Source organism: Hordeum vulgare, chromosome 6H (genome assembly GCF_904849725.1).
Source record: "Hordeum vulgare subsp. vulgare chromosome 6H, MorexV3_pseudomolecules_assembly, whole genome shotgun sequence".
Classification (NCBI taxonomy): Eukaryota; Viridiplantae; Streptophyta; class Magnoliopsida; order Poales; family Poaceae; genus Hordeum; species Hordeum vulgare.
In genome coordinates, this window is record NC_058523.1 from 115,433,820 (window position 1) to 115,454,262 (window position 20,443).

General features: G+C 43.7%; 2 protein-coding genes and 1 long non-coding RNA gene across 16 annotated transcripts; 1 reads left to right on the forward strand and 2 right to left on the reverse strand.

Annotated features, from left to right (window-relative positions):
- Positions 1-725: 725 nt before the first annotated feature.
- Positions 726-5,890, reverse strand: LOC123401400. 12 transcript variants are annotated; one of them, XR_006611080.1, is made up of 8 exons: positions 5,876-5,890; positions 4,789-5,382; positions 4,118-4,180; positions 3,482-3,546; positions 1,952-2,277; positions 1,783-1,846; positions 1,468-1,660; positions 726-1,179 (listed from the first exon to the last, which is right to left on the reverse strand). It is a non-coding gene; the product is annotated as an uncharacterized LOC123401400 (long non-coding RNA). The 12 variants fall into 12 exon arrangements; XR_006611084.1 differs by lacking the exon at positions 5,876-5,890 and having other exon boundaries at positions 4,789-5,191; positions 5,297-5,560; XR_006611083.1 differs by lacking the exon at positions 5,876-5,890 and having other exon boundaries at positions 4,789-5,225; positions 5,297-5,560.
- A 606-nt stretch (positions 5,891-6,496) lies between these two features.
- LOC123403131 (ubiquitin carboxyl-terminal hydrolase 2-like) lies at positions 6,497-9,280 on the forward strand. 2 transcript variants are annotated; one of them, XM_045097094.1, is made up of 6 exons: positions 6,497-6,689; positions 6,758-6,833; positions 7,514-7,560; positions 7,982-8,028; positions 8,107-8,209; positions 8,297-9,280. In XM_045097094.1, exons 2-6 carry the CDS (start codon positions 6,803-6,805, stop codon positions 9,053-9,055), a joined length of 987 nt encoding a protein of 328 aa, XP_044953029.1. In that variant the 5' UTR covers positions 6,497-6,689; positions 6,758-6,802; the 3' UTR covers positions 9,056-9,280. The 2 variants fall into 2 exon arrangements, with proteins under 2 accessions (XP_044953029.1, XP_044953031.1); XM_045097096.1 differs by having other exon boundaries at positions 6,782-6,833.
- Positions 9,281-9,439: 159 nt separating this feature from the next.
- LOC123403130 (probable protein phosphatase 2C 11) lies at positions 9,440-15,925 on the reverse strand. 2 transcript variants are annotated; one of them, XM_045097092.1, is made up of 12 exons: positions 15,732-15,925; positions 14,650-14,761; positions 14,401-14,535; positions 12,868-12,931; positions 12,302-12,410; positions 12,037-12,190; positions 10,964-11,089; positions 10,747-10,870; positions 10,593-10,669; positions 10,437-10,489; positions 10,217-10,271; positions 9,440-10,106 (listed from the first exon to the last, which is right to left on the reverse strand). In XM_045097092.1, the coding sequence occupies exons 2-12, from the start codon at positions 14,713-14,715 to the stop codon at positions 9,927-9,929; spliced, it is 1,143 nt and encodes a 380-aa protein (XP_044953027.1). In that variant the 5' UTR covers positions 14,716-14,761; positions 15,732-15,925; the 3' UTR covers positions 9,440-9,926. The 2 variants fall into 2 exon arrangements, with proteins under 2 accessions (XP_044953027.1, XP_044953028.1); XM_045097093.1 differs by lacking the exon at positions 15,732-15,925 and adding an exon at positions 14,974-15,000.
- Positions 15,926-20,443: the final 4,518 nt, after the last annotated feature.

Consider the following 20,443-nt stretch of genomic DNA (forward strand, 5'->3'; position numbering starts at 1 on the left):
ACGTTTTCACCATACGAGCTAGTTCTTTCTCGCACTCCTTTCTTCCTCAGGAGTTGTCGTGGCTAGTTAACGATCATGTCCTCCATCTTCATTCTCTCGCATTGTGTCTAGGCCATCTTTTGAAAATGTGCACTTCCATAAATTATTTTTTAATGATTTGGAGGATCCTTATGATCTTGTTAGTAATTAGTTGGTTCAATATTCACATGATTCTTATTTGATCATTTAATCAGTAGTCATTCTCTTGAGCTACTTTTGCTATAGAATTATTGTCAATTCAAAAGTTTGACGTGTAGTTTTAAAAAAACTGACGTCTCATCTTACCATAGTGAGCCACCTTTGCTCTAGCATTACGCCAGTTATGTCTGATTTATAAATGAACTGGCTCTCACTGACCATGGGACATGACGAGTATAAAATTTCATATTACAAACAATAAAAGGTGCACGTAGTGCGATGTCAATATTTGTGTTATTGGACCACAACTAAAGAAAACATCTTTTTAACAAAAAAACAATGAAATAAAATACCACCTCTATTCTAAAATATAAGATGTAATTTGACTATCAAAATTCATGCTTTAACCCATAATTAGTGAAATAATGTGTATTTTATATCACATAAAATTGACACAGTTAGATTTATATTAAACTTCACTTTTGTATGTTTATGGTTCGTAACCATCAGCAAAATATTTTTTGAGATATGTGTTCGTCAACGTGTAATTTAAGCAATCAAATATTTTTTTGAGTTATATTCTCAGGTGTTAGGTCAATGTGGGTACTGGAAAGCTAGTTGTGGAGATAGTGAAGGCCAATGAGCACATGGAGACATATCTCCTTGACCATTGGAAGCATAATCACATGATAGTCATGTATTTCACCATGGCGAGCAAGTTATCACAAAGAAACTCAAACATCATGCACACATGCTCTCATTGAGGATGACGTCCCTGTGTTGCTCCTCCACGAGCAGCTTGGGTAGAACCTCCAACTCCCAAACCCCATTAGCAGTTTTGTCAGTGACCGGCGGTGCTAAGCCACAGCTCGGGGACATGGCCATGATTGGTTCGGCGTCGAGTGGATCCAACATGGCTGGTTCCATATCGTGTGTTGCCTGATGAGGCCCAACCTTTTTTGCTTTGTCTTGGAACTTTCTCACCTTCACAAGCACATATCTCTGCATGTATACAACTAACATATTCAGAAACACTGGACAAAGGTAGTTGAACCTCTCGGCAATAATGGTAAAAAAATCCCGTGCATGATGATAGGATTGATGGACCAAACAATGATTATGATAGGTGAAATTACATTTTTTCTTATGCTCTAAGGCAAAATAACAAACATTTGGTGGGAACCAAACCTGTTACATCCAAATTGTTATATTTTCCTACATATCAACACCAATCATAGAATCAGTAGAACGATTTATCACAAGAATTCGAGACAAGGGGTTACCACGTACAAATTGGCTTATCTCCCAGGTGAGTCAGTCAGTCGGATAGTGGAGAGGGAGGCCCCGGTTCGACCACGGGCTCCACGATCGACATAGATGACCTGCTTGAATGAGTCACCGGGGCAGATGGGGTGGTACCCGCTGCTATGGTAGCCCTTCGTGCCTCGTCTTCCACCTCCATGTACTTCACTGTATGCCGGTCCTGAAATCAAGACCTTTGAGTTATTGGAGAGTTTCTATCTCCTTTAGTGGTATTCAAATATGCATGGATGACATTATGTACGCGAGTCCACAGAAAGATGGTACCAATCTGCAGAAAATTACCAAATAGACGCATAAAAACAGGGTTTTCATGATCGACATTGACAATTAACACTACGGTTGCCACCTGCGTACCAAGAATTCATGGAAGCAACAAATTCACAAGGCAATTATTATGATGAATTCAATCAAAAAAATTAATACCATCAGTGGAGGGAAAAGTAATACTCACATATGAGTGGCTCAATGTGGTTCCGACAACTATGTGAGCATCGGCACTCATCAGATAGCAAAGAGATAGCACATGAGGCGAGGAGATTGGTGATCTCAGTGTTCGTAGGAGGGGTCATCAGAACAATGTTGTTGTACTCTATACTGCCTAGCATAGAGACCACATCTCACCAGCTAGCAGCCTAGCACCACAACCGCTTCTTCCTATGTGACCGCCACACTCCTCTCTGCTCTCCCTCCTCCTTTTTCCCTCCCCTCCATGACCAGCGCAAGGGACAAAGAATGGCACGGAAAACAAAAGCTCATCAAGTCGAGGATAAAATATTTCTGCAAAAAGATGATAATGATATATAATTTGGCTAGCAAATTTGAATGCCTTTTTAGCGCAAAATTGTTTTTCTTTTCCAAGTACAACAAAATGATCGTTAATAGAATACATTGACATGGTTAAAAACAGGGAAACGGAATGAAATGAATATATGATAAGCTTGTAGAGTGACCCTTTTAGCATTTAGTCTGAACATGGAGTAAATAACTTTAGTGATCATTTATTCATTACAACTGTAATCTGATGTGTGTCTCACACCTGCAAAACAATGATTTAATGGGCTTGTGGTTTGGATCTAAGAAAGATTTGTGTGTAAATTTTTATAGAAGTCTAATTCCAAGCCGTGCCCATCACGTTGAGCTTCCTAGCTGCAATTTTTGGAGGAAGTGATTTTCTTTTCGACCAACAATCAGATGCAATTCTCATGTTCCCTTAGGTAAGTAAATTGAATCCGTTATAACTATAACCCATAGAAGGAGACAAAACATCAACTCAAAAGCTTATAAACAATGAACATCATCGAATGACAAGCCTCGGTTTCATTGGTCTAGCCTGCAACTTCACAATAGTTTCGCTAGAGCCAAGTGTCATGGTCCAAACGTAGTAATAGCAATAGGACATGAAGAACTGGGTGATGTCTAAATTGGGTATGCCATGGTTGTTTATGTTTGGTGGCTTTCTCTTACTATAATGGCCTTTGTTTCTTTGAATAGCATGGCACTCTATATTGTTAGGTTACACCTGGTGGCACTCAATAATATAAGCATACATTTGAAGAGTTTCTAAATTTTGTACAGAGGGGTGGAGATGATCTATTTGATATTCCAACATTTACCAAGTAGGTTCCATTTGTAAATGTTTACCAATTAGTAGGTTGTTTTTTTGTACTATGCTTGGAGTCATAATACAATGATAAGGTAAAAGATTCATTTTATACAATTACTGTGTATGATTATTTTTGTACTATTTCATAGCTTTCATATTACTTTTCAGATTTTAGGCGTTGCCACTGGAAACCCACGGGAAACAAAGTCGTGAATGAAAAAGTGTGACAAACGCTAGTGGTTTTCTCCTCTACATTTGTTGAACATAGTCGTGTACACAAAGGTTTCGTTACCATAAAGATGAAATTTAGCACACATATTCGTTATGTATATCTACAAAAATTATGAATAATACAAAGAATGATGAAGAAGTGCATACATGCACGACAGAAACACACCGGATGTTGCCTCTCCACCATTGTCTACCTCCCATCAGTATGGGGGCTAGCAATACAAAAAGACATGATTTAGTTATTACAGCCTAGAAGATAACCTTGATAGGCCTTACCTTGGACGAGGTCAAAATGAATGTCCACAAGATTTTGTTAGTACGAACTGCAGACAGTAAATTCCTCTTAAATACTTTTAATAAACCTCTGTATTGATTTGCTAAGTACTTCAGTTCTTAAGTTTAGCATTCCCCACAAATTAAGCTTGCATGCTCAGCCTAAATTCTGCAACAAAATGGATGATGCGGGCCAGTTTGGCACTATAAGTTCCTATCCTTAACTCACCTAAGGGGTAAACCAAGTATCCAGATACTCAAGTACCCAAGCCCATAATTGGTGTTGTAATTAGTCATGTAAATATTAAATATTATAGAACATCACATAACCAGTTCTATAGTAGTTGTAGAACTTCAATGATTTTAGTAGTTTTTCCTGACATAAAATATTTTGAACTTCATAGTACATCACTGGTTCTAACCAGTTTTGTTAGTGCAGACTGCAGACCATGCTTCAAATGAAAAAAACTTGCACTCCGCTATAAGTTATAATAGGGGTATATTAGAAACCTTATTAAAGATTGCTCTTTCTTATGCCTTCAAGCCCTCCTCCTTTCCTATGGTTGCAGATGCCTACACAATAGCCAGTCAAAGAGTACATGGTTACTTAAATATGTTTCACAAATGTCACCAACAAAGAAAACATGAAAAATATGTGACTCGTATACTCTCTGTTAGAAGTGGAAAATTTTGTTTCATAGCTTCTTATATATACAAATAAAATTGGCAACACTATGTATATATCTAAATTGGGTATGCAAGCCAGGCAAATGTACCACACAACCATGGTGGATTGTGTTTAGCTAGTCAAAACTTGGAGACTCAGCATGGTAGTGTCTAATTTTGTATTACCAATATCTACACTAATTACAATTCATTGACATGGCATCATCTATCTCTTTTGCAGCTACTCTAATTTTTGAACAATGCATGAATGATAGCAACTTCTGAAAGGATAAACTTATATGAAGTTCCAATCATATACAATATAAAACATCACATGTTTCGTGGGAGCACACTTCGATCAGAAAAATAAAAAAACTAACATCCAACGACTAACACAACAAAAGGGTCAGGTCCCCATCTTTTTCTTCCTATAAAGGCTTGCCTTAAATCATCTTATCTGCAAATAAAACATGACATAAAGGAAATAATATATCTATAGCTACAGCAGTGTGGACCTTGGCCACCGTTCCCTCGTTAGATCCCAGTTTGGAACTCGAGGCAGCCATTGCTAGAGCTTGGGGGGCTAGAGAGGAAGACCATGAGGTTAGAGAGGGTATGAGGATGCAATTTTCATGCAAGGGCGACGAGAAGCGAGAGTAATTTACCTTGGTGCGATCAAAGAGGTAACCAAGCCAAAAACATGTGAAGCAAGATATATAAAATTCATACCGTTGACCAAAGTATCTGCAGTTCTTGGCTTTAGGACTTTAATCACAACATCTTTCTGTGAGCTCATCAACCTAGCCCCATGAACCTGGATAACAATTTTTTCACCTTGCTACTTGGATGCAAGACTGAAGTAGGCTATACAAATGCTCTCAACGGAAACATGTGCTACTGAAGAATAAGTCATTCGCACTGGATCAATGTAAGCAACATGTCATGCTCGACGCTGCATGAAAGCAAGTTGGTGCTGATGTCATGAACTACAGAATCATATAGACATGAGTATGAGAATACCACCTTGCTGATCATGGCGCTGCCACACATGCTCATCTCCCGTATCCTACACGCGCAGCTGGGGCACCACCGAACCAAAGGACGGCGATCTGCACGAGAGAAAGGGAAGAAGTCAACCTCCCTTGCAGAAATAGAAAGGTGGGGATGGGTGCGACCGGCGAAGACGAGGGCGCCGTCGACCAGGAGGACGGCGACGGCACCCAACCCTACTTCGACCAGGAGGACGGCGGCGGTGCCCAACCCTACTTCGACCAGGAAGACGGCGGCAGCGCCCAACCCTACTTTGACCAGGGAGACGGCGGCACGAAGGGCGTCCCGCTGCGCGAGCGAGGCGGGGGAAGGCTGTGGCTCTGGCTGCGGCTTGGGTGCGGGGGAGGAGGGGCGGCGTCGGGCCAGGATGCGGGGGACGGGGAGGCGGGCGGGGAGGGCGCGAGGGGCCAATCGGCGCCGGGTCCCTCGGGCTCCGCGGCGGGGCGCTCGATCCTGCGGCGCTTCCGTTGGTTGGGGAGAGCGCGGGTGGGGCGGGAGCCGAGGCGGGGGGGCGGGCGGGCCGCTGCGCCAGAGGGGGTGCAGGTAGAGCACCTCCTCGGCAAGGCGGCGCTCCTCGTAGGCGTAGTAATGCGGGGGGGCGGCGGGGGGGCGCGGTGGCTTCGACGCGTCATCGGGGGCGGCGAGCGAGGGATTTGGGGGGTGGTTGCGCTCAGGGAGGGAGAGGAAGAGAAAGGGGCGCAGGTTGAATCGCGAGGTCGTGCTAGCGACGGGGTGTGGATCGCCAGGTCGTGCGTGCGTGCGTTAGTAGGTTTCAGGTTTTTTTTACTGAACCCTTATTTTTGGATGTGGTAGCGACGGGTTTTTATTTTAATTGGCTGGTTTATCAACTGATTTATGAAGGGATTGAAAAAAAAATCGATGAAAAGGCTAGCGGTAGGAGGGGATCGCTGCTGGTCGAACCATCACGACTGTAGATCCCCTTTAATAATAGAGATTATTTTCTGTTGCAAAATATGCAAAATATCTGTATTTGTTCGTCCGGCTGAAACGAAACCTTTTTTAATTATTTTTGCGGGACGGGGAGACAGGTCATATGCTAGAGTTGCTCTTAAACAAAGTCAAATCTCTGCCGTCCGTCCTCCATTAGTCATGCGGCCCAACCATCTGAGCCATCCAAATCCATCTCCTCCAGACCTCCACGGCCTCGACTTTTTTTTCCTCTCCACCATCCCGTATCTCTCATCTCCCTTCTGACCTACCCAAGCTCCAGTCCACCGCCGCTGTGCCCTAGAACTGCGCCGCGCCCGCCCTCTGTCCCTCACGCGCCTCGTCGCCGGCGCCCTCCCTGTCCCGTAGCGTCCCCGCTCTCTCCTCCCCACCCGCAATCTTGGACTTCGGTTTTGAGGTATGAACTTTACGCATCCAGTGATTACTTCAATCCCGAGCTAATCTCCAGAAATTTTTGGTGTCTAGATCTGCCCCTGCTATCGATTGCAGGTTTGCAGAGGGCTCGTCGACATGTCTTGGGCGCCAATCGAGAATGACCCTGGTAAAATTTACTTCTATAACTGAATGAATGGATTATCTGGTACTAGTTGAAGTAGGTTTGCTCTGTGCATTCCGTCTTGCGGTGTACTGATAAGGCTCCTCCATGGTCATTAGTCCTCACTGGTGCTACTTGTTCCTGATTTTACCGGAAATTCACTAGATGTGATGGATATGCCAGAAACTATCATGTGTGGTGGCATCCTGGACCTTCGTGTTGCGAGCTGTTACTTAATACAGTATAACTGTTTAATTTTGTGTTTAATAGTCATAGAAGATTGATACATGTGCAGTGTCGCCTATTTCACCTCAGGAGTGTGCCCAGCTATTTGCTCAGGTTGTTTGTAGTCCTACAGAGGCTTGTCAAGTAGGTTGTTATTTAAAGTTTACTATGGATATGGCTGATAAAATGGTTGTTTGCAATTCAAAATTCACAGTACTGATGTGTCTCAGTTGTGAGTCAAGAGGAGATTTATCTCGTACTAAGTGTCTAAGTTACTCAAGTCTGTATTCATTCCCCCTCTCTTAACAAGTACCATTGGAATGGTGAAAAAAAACTGGACTTATCTTCCCAAGCATGCTATTATATGTTAGCTACATGTTCTAACTAGAACATTGTTAATTTCTGCCTTTACACTTTTCCAAGGAAAGAGGAAAAACTCTCAACCTCTGCATACTGTGTAGGTGTTTTTACGGAGCTGTTGCAACAGTTGCAGTTGAAGGGTCTCCAAGTAAGTAATCACCTACCATATGTTCACTTTTCTTTCGTAAGTCAGCTCGGCCCTAAGGGGCACTAATCACTTGATGCATTAGTACAAGGGTAAGAACATTTTTGCATTCAGCGCTCCCATACGATAAAAAAAGAACTTGCTATTTTGACCAAGTAGGAAAATGAAGCGTGCTTTTCTATTTTCATTATCTGGTTGACTTATAGGATTCTCGATTCACCCAGGCTCACAAATACTAAAACCATGTTTTTGAAGCACAACGACGCTTTCTTTTAAAAATGTTGCACAACAATCTGGTTTAAGTTTTCGGAGCTAATAATCTGCTTCTGGTTTCTACATGTGCTTTTTTCTACGAAACGTGGGAGTCTTTTTACCTCCTTAAAAGCCGTTATTTATAATATTCTGTGTTATTCTTCCTTAACAGGTTGATGAACTCTACTCACTTGATCTTGATGCCCTAAATGATCTTCAGTATGCTACCCTGCTGCCCATTACCATGAATGTCGTTTTCCTGAATCAACTGTATCAAACAATTTGGTGTTTTTGCAGGCCAATTTATGGGCTTATATTATTGTACAAATGGCGACCTCCAGAAAAAGATGAGCGCCCTGTTATCAAGGATGCGGTCCCAAATGTATTCTTTGCTAATCAGGTCAGGGTAGTTACGTTGATTAAGTTTTTTTTTTTTGCCGCGTTTACTCTGCATCACTTCTTTAACCAAATCTTTTTTTACTCGTAGATAATTAACAGCGCATGTGCAACCCAAGCTATTGTTTCTGTTCTGTTGAACTCTTCTGGCATCACCCTTAGCGAGGACCTCAAAAAGCTCAAGGAGTTTGCAAAGGACATGCCGCCGGAGCTCAAAGGATTGGCTATAGTGAATTGTGAAAGCATTCGTATAACCAGTAACTCGTTTGCAAGGTCAGATGACTACTCTGAGGAACAGAAATCCAAGGATGATGATGTCTACCATTTCATTAGCTATGTTCCTGTTGACGGTGTCCTGTATGAGCTTGATGGACTAAAGGAAGGACCGATTAGCCTGGGAAAATGCCCAGGTGGCATTGGGGAGATGGGGTGGCTGAAGATGGTGCAGCCTGTCATCCAGGAACGCATCGATAAGTTCTCTCAGAATGAGATAAGGTTCAGTGTCATGGCTATCACAAAGAACCGGAAGGAAATTTTCATCATGGAGCTCAAGGAACTTCAGAGGAAGAGGGAGAACCTCTTGTCACAAATGGGTGATCCTTCTGCCAATCGGCAAAGGCCATCCGTTGAGCGATCACTCGCAGAGGTTGCTGCTCAGATTGAGGCTGTGACTGAGAAGATCATAATGGAGGAAGAGAAGGCAAAGAAGTGGAAGACGGAGAACATCAGGAGGAAGCACAACTACGTGCCTTTCTTGTTCAATTTCCTCAAGATCCTCGAGGAGAAGCAGCAACTGAAGCCCCTGATAGAGAAGGCGAAACAGAATTCTCACGGCCGTAACCCTAAGTGAAACCTGCGTTGTAAAATTTTATCGTCTTGGTTGTTTTGGTTTTGTGTAGAGATGGCTGACTGGCTTTGTTTCCTAGCCGAATGTGCCTTGTAGTTCTAGTCCTAGACAGGCCATATATCGATACCGTCCTGGTTTATTCAGGCAGATCTTAAAACATTCATATAGGGGGAACACCCTGACTCCTTATCAGAATTATGTGCATCAGAGGGCTGTTTCCCTGTCTAATTCTTCCCAAACTTTAACTGAAAGTTTGACAATCAAGGCAGTTCTTTTTAGGGTTAAGTTCATATGAACTATTGCATGCATAAACCATTAAATAAGTTCTTGAATAATTGCGTCCTCCAAACTGATTCTGACCTATCTTGAAATATGAAAAATAAAATATATGTCAAACAACTAAGAATATATTCGTGGCAAAGAACAGAAACACACTTGATTCAGATTTGATACATTACAAGATCAGAACAAGAGCCACAGCCGCTGAGGCATGGAATATACCACCAAAAAACAAAGGAACACCCCAGCCACGTTTACAGCACACACACAAACTACAACATAACAAAACATCCCAAATTATGAATTTGGGAGGCGTGGATGATCCAAACAATGGCTTGTACAAGGACGAACAGAGCGGCTCACAGAAGCTGCGTGCCAGGAATTCGCTGTTGCGCCAAACAATGTGATTTAACCTGGGTTCGCAGGCAGAATGCAAGCCAACCACAGCAATTGGCTGATATACAGTCGATACCCCCGCCACAGAGTGCACACAATTTCACATTGACAACTTTGCATCCTCGCCAGTGTCAAGAACCGTAGACCTCAGCACCAGTGGTCGCGGAGCCTTCCAATTAACGCTTACACTCACTGAACCTCAAGACTCTTCCTTGCCTTTCGCAGATTGCTCCCCCGCGTCAGCATTTTTCTTGTCACTGACTGGTTTTTTGAACTGCACCAAGATCATGGTCATGTTGTCGCATCCGTCTCCGCCCATTGTTGATGGAGCCAGGCATCTGTCGAGCACTCTTTCACACACTGCAGAAAGGGTGCTTTCCTGCATTTTTGTGTCCTTGTTAAACATAACAAGTACTCCTATTTGACAGCCGCACAACATCATCTCCTCCAAAGTACATGGTTTAGATAGGAAAATAACTTGGCACTCACCGTGTGTATATGCTCGTGGATGAAATCCACCAACTGTTGGCTTGACATACAGTCCCTGTTCGTTAAATAAATTTGTTGCTTCTGTTAGGACTCTAGTGCAATATAGCTCAGATGAAGCATAGCACCTAGCTGCTACTAAGTTATGCACTTCAGCTGCACATGAAACGAGAGAGCAATGATGGAAAGTGTGGCTATGCACACTGCAGGTGGAGAGCCTTACCAAATGCCATCACATGCTAAAACAAGAAAGTCATCCTCATTGCAAAGCTCCACCTAAAAACGAGATTGCATTATCTTAGAATGTAGCACAAGGATCATTGCAGATCATGATTTAAGTGCGGAAATTTAAGGTGGAGCCAGCATTTAGAGGGCTTACAACATTGATGTCAGGATTTGAAGTCACTATTTGCTTCTCAGGAGGCAAGAATTTGTTCTGCTTAAATTCCATATCTCCTACACAAAGGAACTCATATAGGTAAGACACCAAACAAGGCAGAACATACTAATAAAAGGGAAGAAGAAATGCACACCAATCGCTCTCGCTAAGTTCAAACTTCCATTTATCCGCCCCATACGTATGAACCCGCCTGCTTTTAGTATTCTTTCTCTCTCAGCTACAAGCTCTGGCTTGTGGTCTCTGGACAAATTGTATGCCTGTGATGGATGTGACACAGAACAGACAGTCTGACTGTCAGACATATCTTTATGACTAATTATGTGACTAATAGCAGGAACAAGAATACATACCTGGCCAGCCCTAGAAATAACACACCGGGAATCACCAGCATTTGCCACTACAAGTTGGTTATTCCTTACTAGTGCTACACATGCTGTACTTCCACATGTTGGCCCATCAAAGTCAGAGTGGGGTCCCTGTTCAAAGATTATCAGTGTGAGATGGCTTAGTGGCCCAAATACAAAGACATACATAAAAACGGCAGTGACATAGTAACTGCATCTTCAAGACAATGAAAATTATAAAAATAGCTATTACTTTTAGTTTGTAGCTTGCAGGTTGGTAGTACTGCAATGCAGCGCAAAAGCTAAGCAAACATCACACAAACAAATAAACCACACAATTATGTATGAACTCCCACATCTATATGTAATCACCGCCAATGCTTTGAATTTAGATGCAATTTGTCGATTTCCTCTGGCTATTATCTTGTAGCAAATATGGTGCTGATTGGCGAACATCACCAAAGCGTGGATATCACTACGTGATAAAACCTATAAACAAAACATGAGAGCAAGACGCACACAGAAGAAACCCCAGATATAAGTAATCAAAACAGGAATTTCAATAATACTCTTCCCTTTCAGTTGGGATAGCTATAACTAACAAAGGATCATCTCTAAAGCAGTAAAGCCACTTCTTGAGGCAATGCACGGTTAAAAAAAACAGGCACCAAGAATTCTAGCTGAAAGGTTACGTGTGGTGGACATTGGTATCTTTTAAAACAATAGAGGCAACAATTGATGGTACTTCAAGATGTTCAGAATATCCATAAAATGCTATATTCAGTGACTAAGCAACGAACTGTACTGTCACATTTATACTGTGCAGCGTGAACACCATTTTGACAACATAGCCAAGTCTTACATTTTTTCAAAAAAAAAAAAAAAACTTTGCGTAATAGTCTAAATTGCACAAGTTCACTTTTTATAACATTAAGGTTTTGAAATTGTTGCACCAGCCAAAGCTTATGAAACTCTTTTAAGAATCAAACACAAATAAGGTCCACACATCAACAGTATCATATTATGTGTTTCTTTATTTTACAATATAAAGTAGGGTTGTACTCCCATTGCATATATACCTCCTCAAGAGCCCAGTCATCTTCTACATTCTTCGAATCACTGCCTCTTGGAGACCAAATCAACCCTTCTATCATGCCACTGAACTTGTTCATCTTATCTCCTAGTGCAGATAGTTCTCTCCAACCTCTCTGTCCTCGCATCATTTCATCCATTCTGAAGTAATAAAACAAAAATTAGTCTTTATCATGTTGATGCTGTAAGTAACGTCAAAACAAATGCCAAATCTATCTATTGTTTCATGTGGTGATCCAATGACCCATATACCTAAAGAAAGCTTTATGAACAGCAGTTCCTAGGTCACCAGAAGAATATGCTTCACTTTTGAGAACTTGAGAGTGTAGATATTTTGCACAGAATTTGGCAACCACCCTTCCTGCAATATGCAAGAAATATCAGGATGTGCACCATTTGAAAGACTTAGTTTTAAGGTACAAAAAAGAAAGGGACATTTACATTTTCCCCCCTAACTTTGGCCCGACCTCATCTTTACCCCTAAAAAAAATCAGTGCTCAACTTTGCCCCTCTTCCGTTAGATGGCATTATGGAAATACCCTTCCGTGCCGTTTCCGTCCGGTCAAAGGGGTTTGACCGTTAAATCGTGGACGGAAAAACTATGCCCAGGAAACGTCTCGATAACGGTCAAACCCCTTTGACTGGATGGAAACGGCACGGAAGGGTATTTCCATAACGCCATCTAACAGAAGAGGGGCAAAGTTGAGCACTATTTTTTTAGGGGTAAAGATGAGCTCGGGCCAAAGTTAGGGGGGGGGGGGGGGGGGGATGGAATTGGCCCAAAAAGAAAAGCACCAATCTTTGCAAGTAATGCTTACCTCCGTGGCCGTCAAAAACACCAAAGAATGCCGTCTCATTGTCCAGATCTAGCAATGCTGAATGCTGAAAAATTATACAGGACATTAAACAGTACATGAGAGAAAGATTTCAGAAATATGTTATTCTTTTGCAATATTTCAGAAACATGTTTAGTTTACATATCAACAAAATTGCAGCATTTGCAAGTGATCAACCATGCTTTATTGTGCAACAGAAAAATAGGTCAGATCACTGTGCTAAAGCAGCAGCACATATCGAAAGCATCACTACTATTACTGCAACATTGATTCACTAGAATCTGGAAAGATTAATAAACAAGAGCTTATGCATCCGATAATGATTGTTATTAAACTGAAAGCCTGAAACTATGACAAAATAAAATAAAACAATAGCACACCTATTCTTTGTCAATTCATTAAATGAACAAGTTTGGATATTGGAAATGGGCATCTCTTTTATGGTGAAAATAAATAATACATCAAATGTTTCATGCGCCCACGAAGTCCACACCAAGTTGCCGTGGAAGATAAATAACAGTGCTTCTATGCTCTCTCGGGACCTAGATTGGACAAATCGTGAAGCCACATAAAATAACTGGAGGAGCAGTTAGTGGTTGCGAATCAGGCATTCAGTTTAATGTTTTGTACAGCTCTCAGGAACTAGATTGGACAAATCCTGTAGCAACATTATGTCACAGGCAGGGGTGGTTGCGAACCAAGCATTTAGTTTAATGTGTTCTACAGTGCCGGCTTTACACTAGCTGGGAGAGAGCATAGAAGCACTAGTCAAAGTCAAAACTAGAATGTGTGGCCCCACCAGCTTCAAAGTATCAGCATTACTTTCAGGTAGTAAGTATGATCATGATAAGGAAGTTGGATCATGACAACAAGGTTTCTATTAAGAAATGAGCTCAAGGAAAAGTAGTAGCTACACCCAAGTTCATTGCACCCCATGATGACCAGTAAAATCAAAACAAGTAGCAAACAAAATCTGAAACTTCGTGGCATTGATTATGAACAAATATTTTAGGTGCTTGGAAAGTTTGGTGGCCAAATAACGTCAAATGATCTCCACACAGACGAAATACAAATTCTGCCCAAACAGTGGACATGTGTTTGAGCACAAATTTTGTTTTTCTTGCACAGAGCTCCTCAGATTTCATCTGGCCACTGAATTTTGCAAGCACCTAAAGCATTTGGTCATAATCGAAGCCACAAAGTTTCTGGGTTTTTTTTTAAATTTTATTTGCTATGTTTTCGGTCATGGGTGCATCATGTGGGTGCAATGTCCGTTGGAGTAGAAAAACCACTTTCATGAGCTCAATGTTGTTTTGGTTTACTCTTTTTTTTGTCTTTGTTTTCGTTTGGTCGTTCCCACCACTGGTTGTTTGTACTTTATAATCCTTATTGACGTTTTTCTTCTAATACACAACAACGGGCATCAAGGTACACGTTATAGAAAAAACAGACTCAATGTTCAGTGTTGTTAAGTGACATTAAACAATTAGAATAGCCTTGAAGTGGAAAACTCACAGCATCTTCCATGCTTGCACGCCACCCTTGCATAGATGAAAGACCAAATTTGAGTTTATCATTTTCCCCGTCTTCAGATAGCTTATCGGTCTTTGGAGTACTGAGGTAAACTCCCATCTTGGCAAGGAAAGAAATCTGCATATCATCAAAATGGAAACATAATAGAACAGTTAAGTACTGGAAATTAATCAGGTCATTCTGAATGACACTTACACCGACGGACACATCTGCTAACAGTGAAACATATACCTGCGATGTAGAATGGATACCACAGTTCAAGTAGCTGTGAACCTTGTTAACAACATTCCAGTGCATCAAATCTCAAGCTCCCATTACAGTTCCATAGGAAGCTAAAAAGTTCCTGAAGAAAATCAAGATGTCAAGAATCATCATCAAACAGAGGAGCAAAATCAGGCACATACAACAAGCCCAAATAGCAACAGAAAGACTGTGCATCAGCATGATACTTTGATAGGCCAAAATATCAAGAGCGCAACTGCCCAAATTAGCACGTAACAGATGTGGAAAATAGCAATGGAGATGAAACAGAATGAAAATAGCAGAGACAAGAACCTAAGACACTCAGATATAAGTGCCATGGATCACCAACAAGAACATATATAGTTTCCCAACTCGAACTTATCATCAAGACATCTCGAGCCCTCCATATAAGAAACCCAATCATTGTACGACAGACATCAGAAGTCACAAGCGACAACTGCAAAACCCCAATCATACCTGCACGGCAGCAGAAGTAGCCCAACCCCCGTGGCCGCCATAGATAATCTATGGCACTTTATTCAACCACCAGCAATAATTATCACAATTTATGATAATTCTTTTCAAAATGTCACACACAAGGTGGTACGAATTAAAACACGTCCAGGAAGCACATGCTTTTCTCATAAAATAAGCAGCAGGTGAATTCTTTATAATAAGATAATAATTGAATAAAATAAGCAACCACCTGTGCTGCTTCGTATGATCCACCCATGGAGCACACTACAAGTTAGGTTCGCGCAAATCTATCGCCAACAAACGAGAAATGGCGCATGATGACAGGGCATACAATGATACGGCCATTGCACAGAAACCATTCCCAGGTCTCAAATCTATACCATCTCCACTCCACCTCCCAACGGCTCCCAATTCGGCAACGAGAACCCCATCCCAAGATCGACTGCGATAACTGACAGTCAACAGCCCACCTCGAGAAACCCGACCTCGCGGAGGGCTGGGGAAGAACGGAGAAGAATGCACACCGGAGACACAGGCCAAGAAACCAGCTGCATCGAGAAAGGAAGCGAATTCTCGGTCAGGACTTGCTGTACCTTGCATGACGGCTGGCGCGGCGGCCCAAGGTGGCGGATCACGGCCGGGTGCGCGTGTGCCGGGCTGTCGCGGGGAGGGAGGGAGGAGATTCCGATTTGGAGTTTTGGAAGCGGCGCGGGACGGAGGTGGGCGGCCCTTGCGGTCGTGGAGGGGCAAGGAAGGTGATAAGATGCAGCGCGAGATGGAATTTGTCTTCTTTTTCGGTGGGCTGGCTGGTGTTGGTGGTGTCGCCGCTGACAGGAATGGAATACAAAATGTTCCGGCGTCACGTTCCTGTCACGGGAATTTTCCGTTTTAACGTGTCAGCAGTTCTTGTATTCCTCACAGCACACACTGACAAGAACCTACTCCCTTCGTTCCTAAATATAAGTCTTTTAGAGCATCTTTAACATGCGCACTATACAAACGCCGCGTCGCAAAAAAGGCAGTTTTAGCGCGCGCGCAACGCGGCGGGCAGCTCCAACGGACGCGCAAAAACGGGCGCGCGCGTCATTTCCAGTTCAGCGCGCTGGCCGAAACGCAATCATGCGCCCCTTATTTGCTGCGCCGGCTCCCGCGCGCGCGACTCTTCCGTGCTCGCTCCTCCGCTCTCGCGCGCTCGCTCCTCCGCTCTCGCTCCCCCATCCGGCCGCGCCCCGGGCGACCTTCAGCGCTTCCCCGGCCTATCCCCGCGCCGTCGTCGCCGCCCGCGCCCGCCGGCGACCACTCAGGCGCTTCCCCGGCCTGTCTCCGCTGCGGGCGCCGCCCGCGCCCCCCGGCGACCGTTCAAGCGCTTCCCCGGCCTCCCCGCGCCGCCGCGCTTCCGCCCCACCTCCTCCTAGTCCGGCCGGCCCTCGCGCGCCTCCGACGTCCGAGGAACAGCGCCCGAGAGCTCGCTGCCGCGCCGCGCCCGCAAGGTTTGTGCGTGCTGTGCGCGCTGCATTTTTGGGCACTGCTGGAGCGGCGCGCGCGCTGCATTATAGCGTGGCTGTTGTAGCCAGCGCTAAACCAGCCGAAGCGCGCGCGGCAAACGCATTTTTTGGACGCGGCGCGAAGCGCGGCTATTGGAGATGCTCTTAAGAGGTTTCACTAAAAGAACTACATACAGATGTATATAGACATGCTTTAGAGTATAGATTCATTCATTTTGCTTCGTATGTAGCCCTATAGTGAAATCTTTAAAAAGACTTATATTTAGAAACGGAGGGAGTACTTCTTAATGTCCAATGGCAGGTTTTAATATTTCTCTTTTTAGATAAATACATCGAAGTATAATAACTTGCGCGAAAAGATCAGTTTAGGGTGTGTTGGTAGCTCGTATTAGGCCCAATCAGTCTCGTCCGGGGAGAATACATCATGTTTGGTGTTCATACCGTTTGGTTCGCATTGCGCGAACTTTAAGCATCTCTGAGCCAAAACCGTTATACGTCTGAATTGACAGTTTTTAAAGGGCGAGGCCCGACCGAAGGAGGGAGGGGAACGTGCCGCTACATTCGTGCGACCAATGAGATGACGAGATTTCGCATGCGTCTTCAAAAAGTCGACACGAGGATTTTGGCTCACCTCCCGCCAATTCAATCGCCCCTATTTCGCTCCTTCGCCTCGCCGTCTAAACTTTCGCCACCCTTCTCCCCCATTTCGAGTTTTCCCTCAGGCACACATCGGCGCGGACGAGCAGGTAAGTTGCGCTCCTTCTTCGGTCGACGGTCCATGACGACGGCGACTCGTGTGTTCACCTTCTCCGACCATTCTCGTGTCTCCCTTGAGCTGCAGTCATGGCCTCCGTGAGTTCAATCACCCATTTCTGTTTGTTCGTTGTGTACAGATCTGAGAGCATGTGGTGGCAGGGTTTGATGTTCAAGCATGTGGTAGGGTTGATTCGTGTGCCGATCTATGAGCATATGGTAGATTGTGTTGTTGTGGTAATTATTGGTGGTGGATTTGTAGCATGCTAGAGTAGTAGGATAGTGATGTATGTTGCTCATATCATAATCATCGAGTACTGTGTGCTACCTTGCTCATATCGTACATCGTCCAATAGTATGTGATATGCTTACTGTTAATGTGTGCTACAATTTGTAGGACATTATCACGCGGAGGCAAGATCTTAGTCAGACCATTGTCATGTCCGAGAGCCAGTTCGCTACATCCTATGTCAAGGACTCCTAGTACCCCTCGATGAGCACATGCCAGCTGATTCAGATGTGTTTGAGGTTTTAGGTGGTGGTTCTATTTGTGTGCCAGTTATGCTCGTTGAGCCAACTGGTGTTGTTGTTGTTGCTGCTGCACTGACAACAGCCACAACGCAAAGAAGGATGGTAGGGGAAAAAACATGAAGTGGCAACCATTCATGTCCAGGTTCGTGCTTAACAAGATATGAAACTCATATCTAGAGGGGTTAGGACTGACAAGGGCTTCAAGGAGGTGCACTTGAACACCGTTGCGTAGTAGGTGTTTGAGTTCTGTGGCCAGGAGGTGACCTTCAGTCAGGTGTACAACCACCTTAGGAAGTGGAGAGCTCGGTGGATCCAAGTGTCCAAGCTGAGAGATCTTAGCGGTGCCTCATGGGATGAGAACACTTGATCGATCGTTCTGAAGGGAGGGCACTACACTGGCCACACAACGGTTAGCTCACACACCCCTTGTTTTTCCACACTGTCAACCATTACCTACTCGCAACTAATAATGATGTGTTTCTTTATTAGGACCACCCCAATGACGCTGACTTCCTCAACAAACCCATCCATAACTACAACCAGATGCAACACATCTTCTCCTTCGGGCTGGCAACCGGCAAGCATGCCATGGGCTCAGGTGAGCCTCTCGGTTCGTCCATGTCGGAGTTCCCGGATACCCAGGACGCACAGGTAGTCCTTGATGGCCCTAACAAGCCCTATGAGCACTTCCCTGTGGTTGATAGGAATAGTAAGATGGGCGTCCTAATGGAGGAGGAGATCAGTGTATTCACCAGCATGACTGAGGCCATAAAGTAGGTGGCAACCGTCATTAGGGAGAGCAAGTCCTTCTACGTCCACCCTGACATGTGCAACTCCATAATGTAGCAAGCTGGTTTCAGTGATGAGGCTCTCATGGCTGCTTTGAGCCACCTACTGGACAACAAGGCCCAAGGTGTTGGGTTTGTTGCCATCGCAGACGCTCACAGAGTGCTTTGCCTCATGAGCTGGTTGGGCAAGCACTACTGCTAGAACTTCTTGTTGGTTACCGCGTGCATGATTATGGACGGCGATGGCGACGATGACGATGACGATGACTACGAATATTTGTGTTGCTATGGCTTGAAAACTGTTTGATGTTCTGTATACTTTGTTGAGGTAGTATATACTAACCCCACATGATGATAGTGAACTTGCGGCGGTAGGATGACAACCTCTTTTGAATGTGATGGTAGGGTGACACCATAATAGTGCTAGGCTGGAATTGCTATGCCATATGATCATGCATGCTTACTTCTTCTCTTTGCTCCATTGATTGATGTTTGTGTGCTCCTTTGCTTGCTGCTTCAATTGTTCCTCCTGTGCACTACTAGGAAAAGTGGTATGAGGTGTTCATTGGGAGGGCATAAGGGGTTTACAGTTCATTAAAAGCTTGCAACCAACAAGTTTTAGGCTAGAACAACAACAACCACCAAGGGTTTAAGACTAGGTCTCGGTGTAAAAAACGGCTGATCTCGAGTAGGGGGTCCGAACTATGGATCTTGGAAAGATGGATAACAAGGGACGAAGGAGACGATGTTTACCCAGGTTCAGGTCCTCTTGATAGAGGTAAAACCCTACATCATGCTCTTGTTGTATTGATGAAGTAGTACAAAGTACATAATTGATCTATCTTGAGGTTGGATGTTGTGGTCTAAAACCCTAATCGTAATGAGCTTAATGTATCTCAATATGAGCTTGTCTGCCGACTAGTTTGGCCTTGGTTTATATAATGCACCATAGGCCTAGGATAACAAGAGTTCTAGTCGGCTACGTCGGTGTAGAAGAGTCCTTGTCTTGATCACCAAGTCTTGTGGAATCTTCCTTGTATGTGACATTGCTACCTCTTGAGCTTGCGTTGGTTTTTCCCTTGAAGAGGAAAGGGTGATGCAGCACAGTAGCAGTAAGTATTTCCCTCAGTTTGAGAACCAAGGTATCAATCCAGTAGGAGTATCAAGACAAGTCTCCAAAGTACCTGCGCAAAAACAAATAAACTTGCACCCAACGCTATAAAGGGGTTGTCAATCCCTTCACGATTAACTACAAGGTGAGATCTGAAGGTGGAAAGTGCAACAAAGTAAAAGTGTAGAGCTGAAAATATGATATGAAGTAGACCCGGGGGCCATAGTGTTCACTAGAGGCTTCTCTCATGATAGCAAGTATTACGGTGGGTGGACGAATTACTGTCGAGCAATTGATAGAACCGCACAAAGTCATGATGATATCTAAGGCAATGATCATACATATATGCATCACGTCCGAGACAAGTAGACCAATACTTTCTGCATCTACTACTATTACTCCACACATCGACCACTATCCAGCATGCATCTAGTGTATTAAGTTCATAACAAACGGAGTAACGCCTTAAGCAAGATGATATGATGTAGAGGGGTAAATTCATGCATGATAACCCACAAGTATAGGGGATCGCAACAGTTTTTGAGGGTAGAGTATTCAACCCAAATTTGTTGATTCGACACAAGGGGAAGCCAAAGAATATTCTCAAGTAGTAGCAG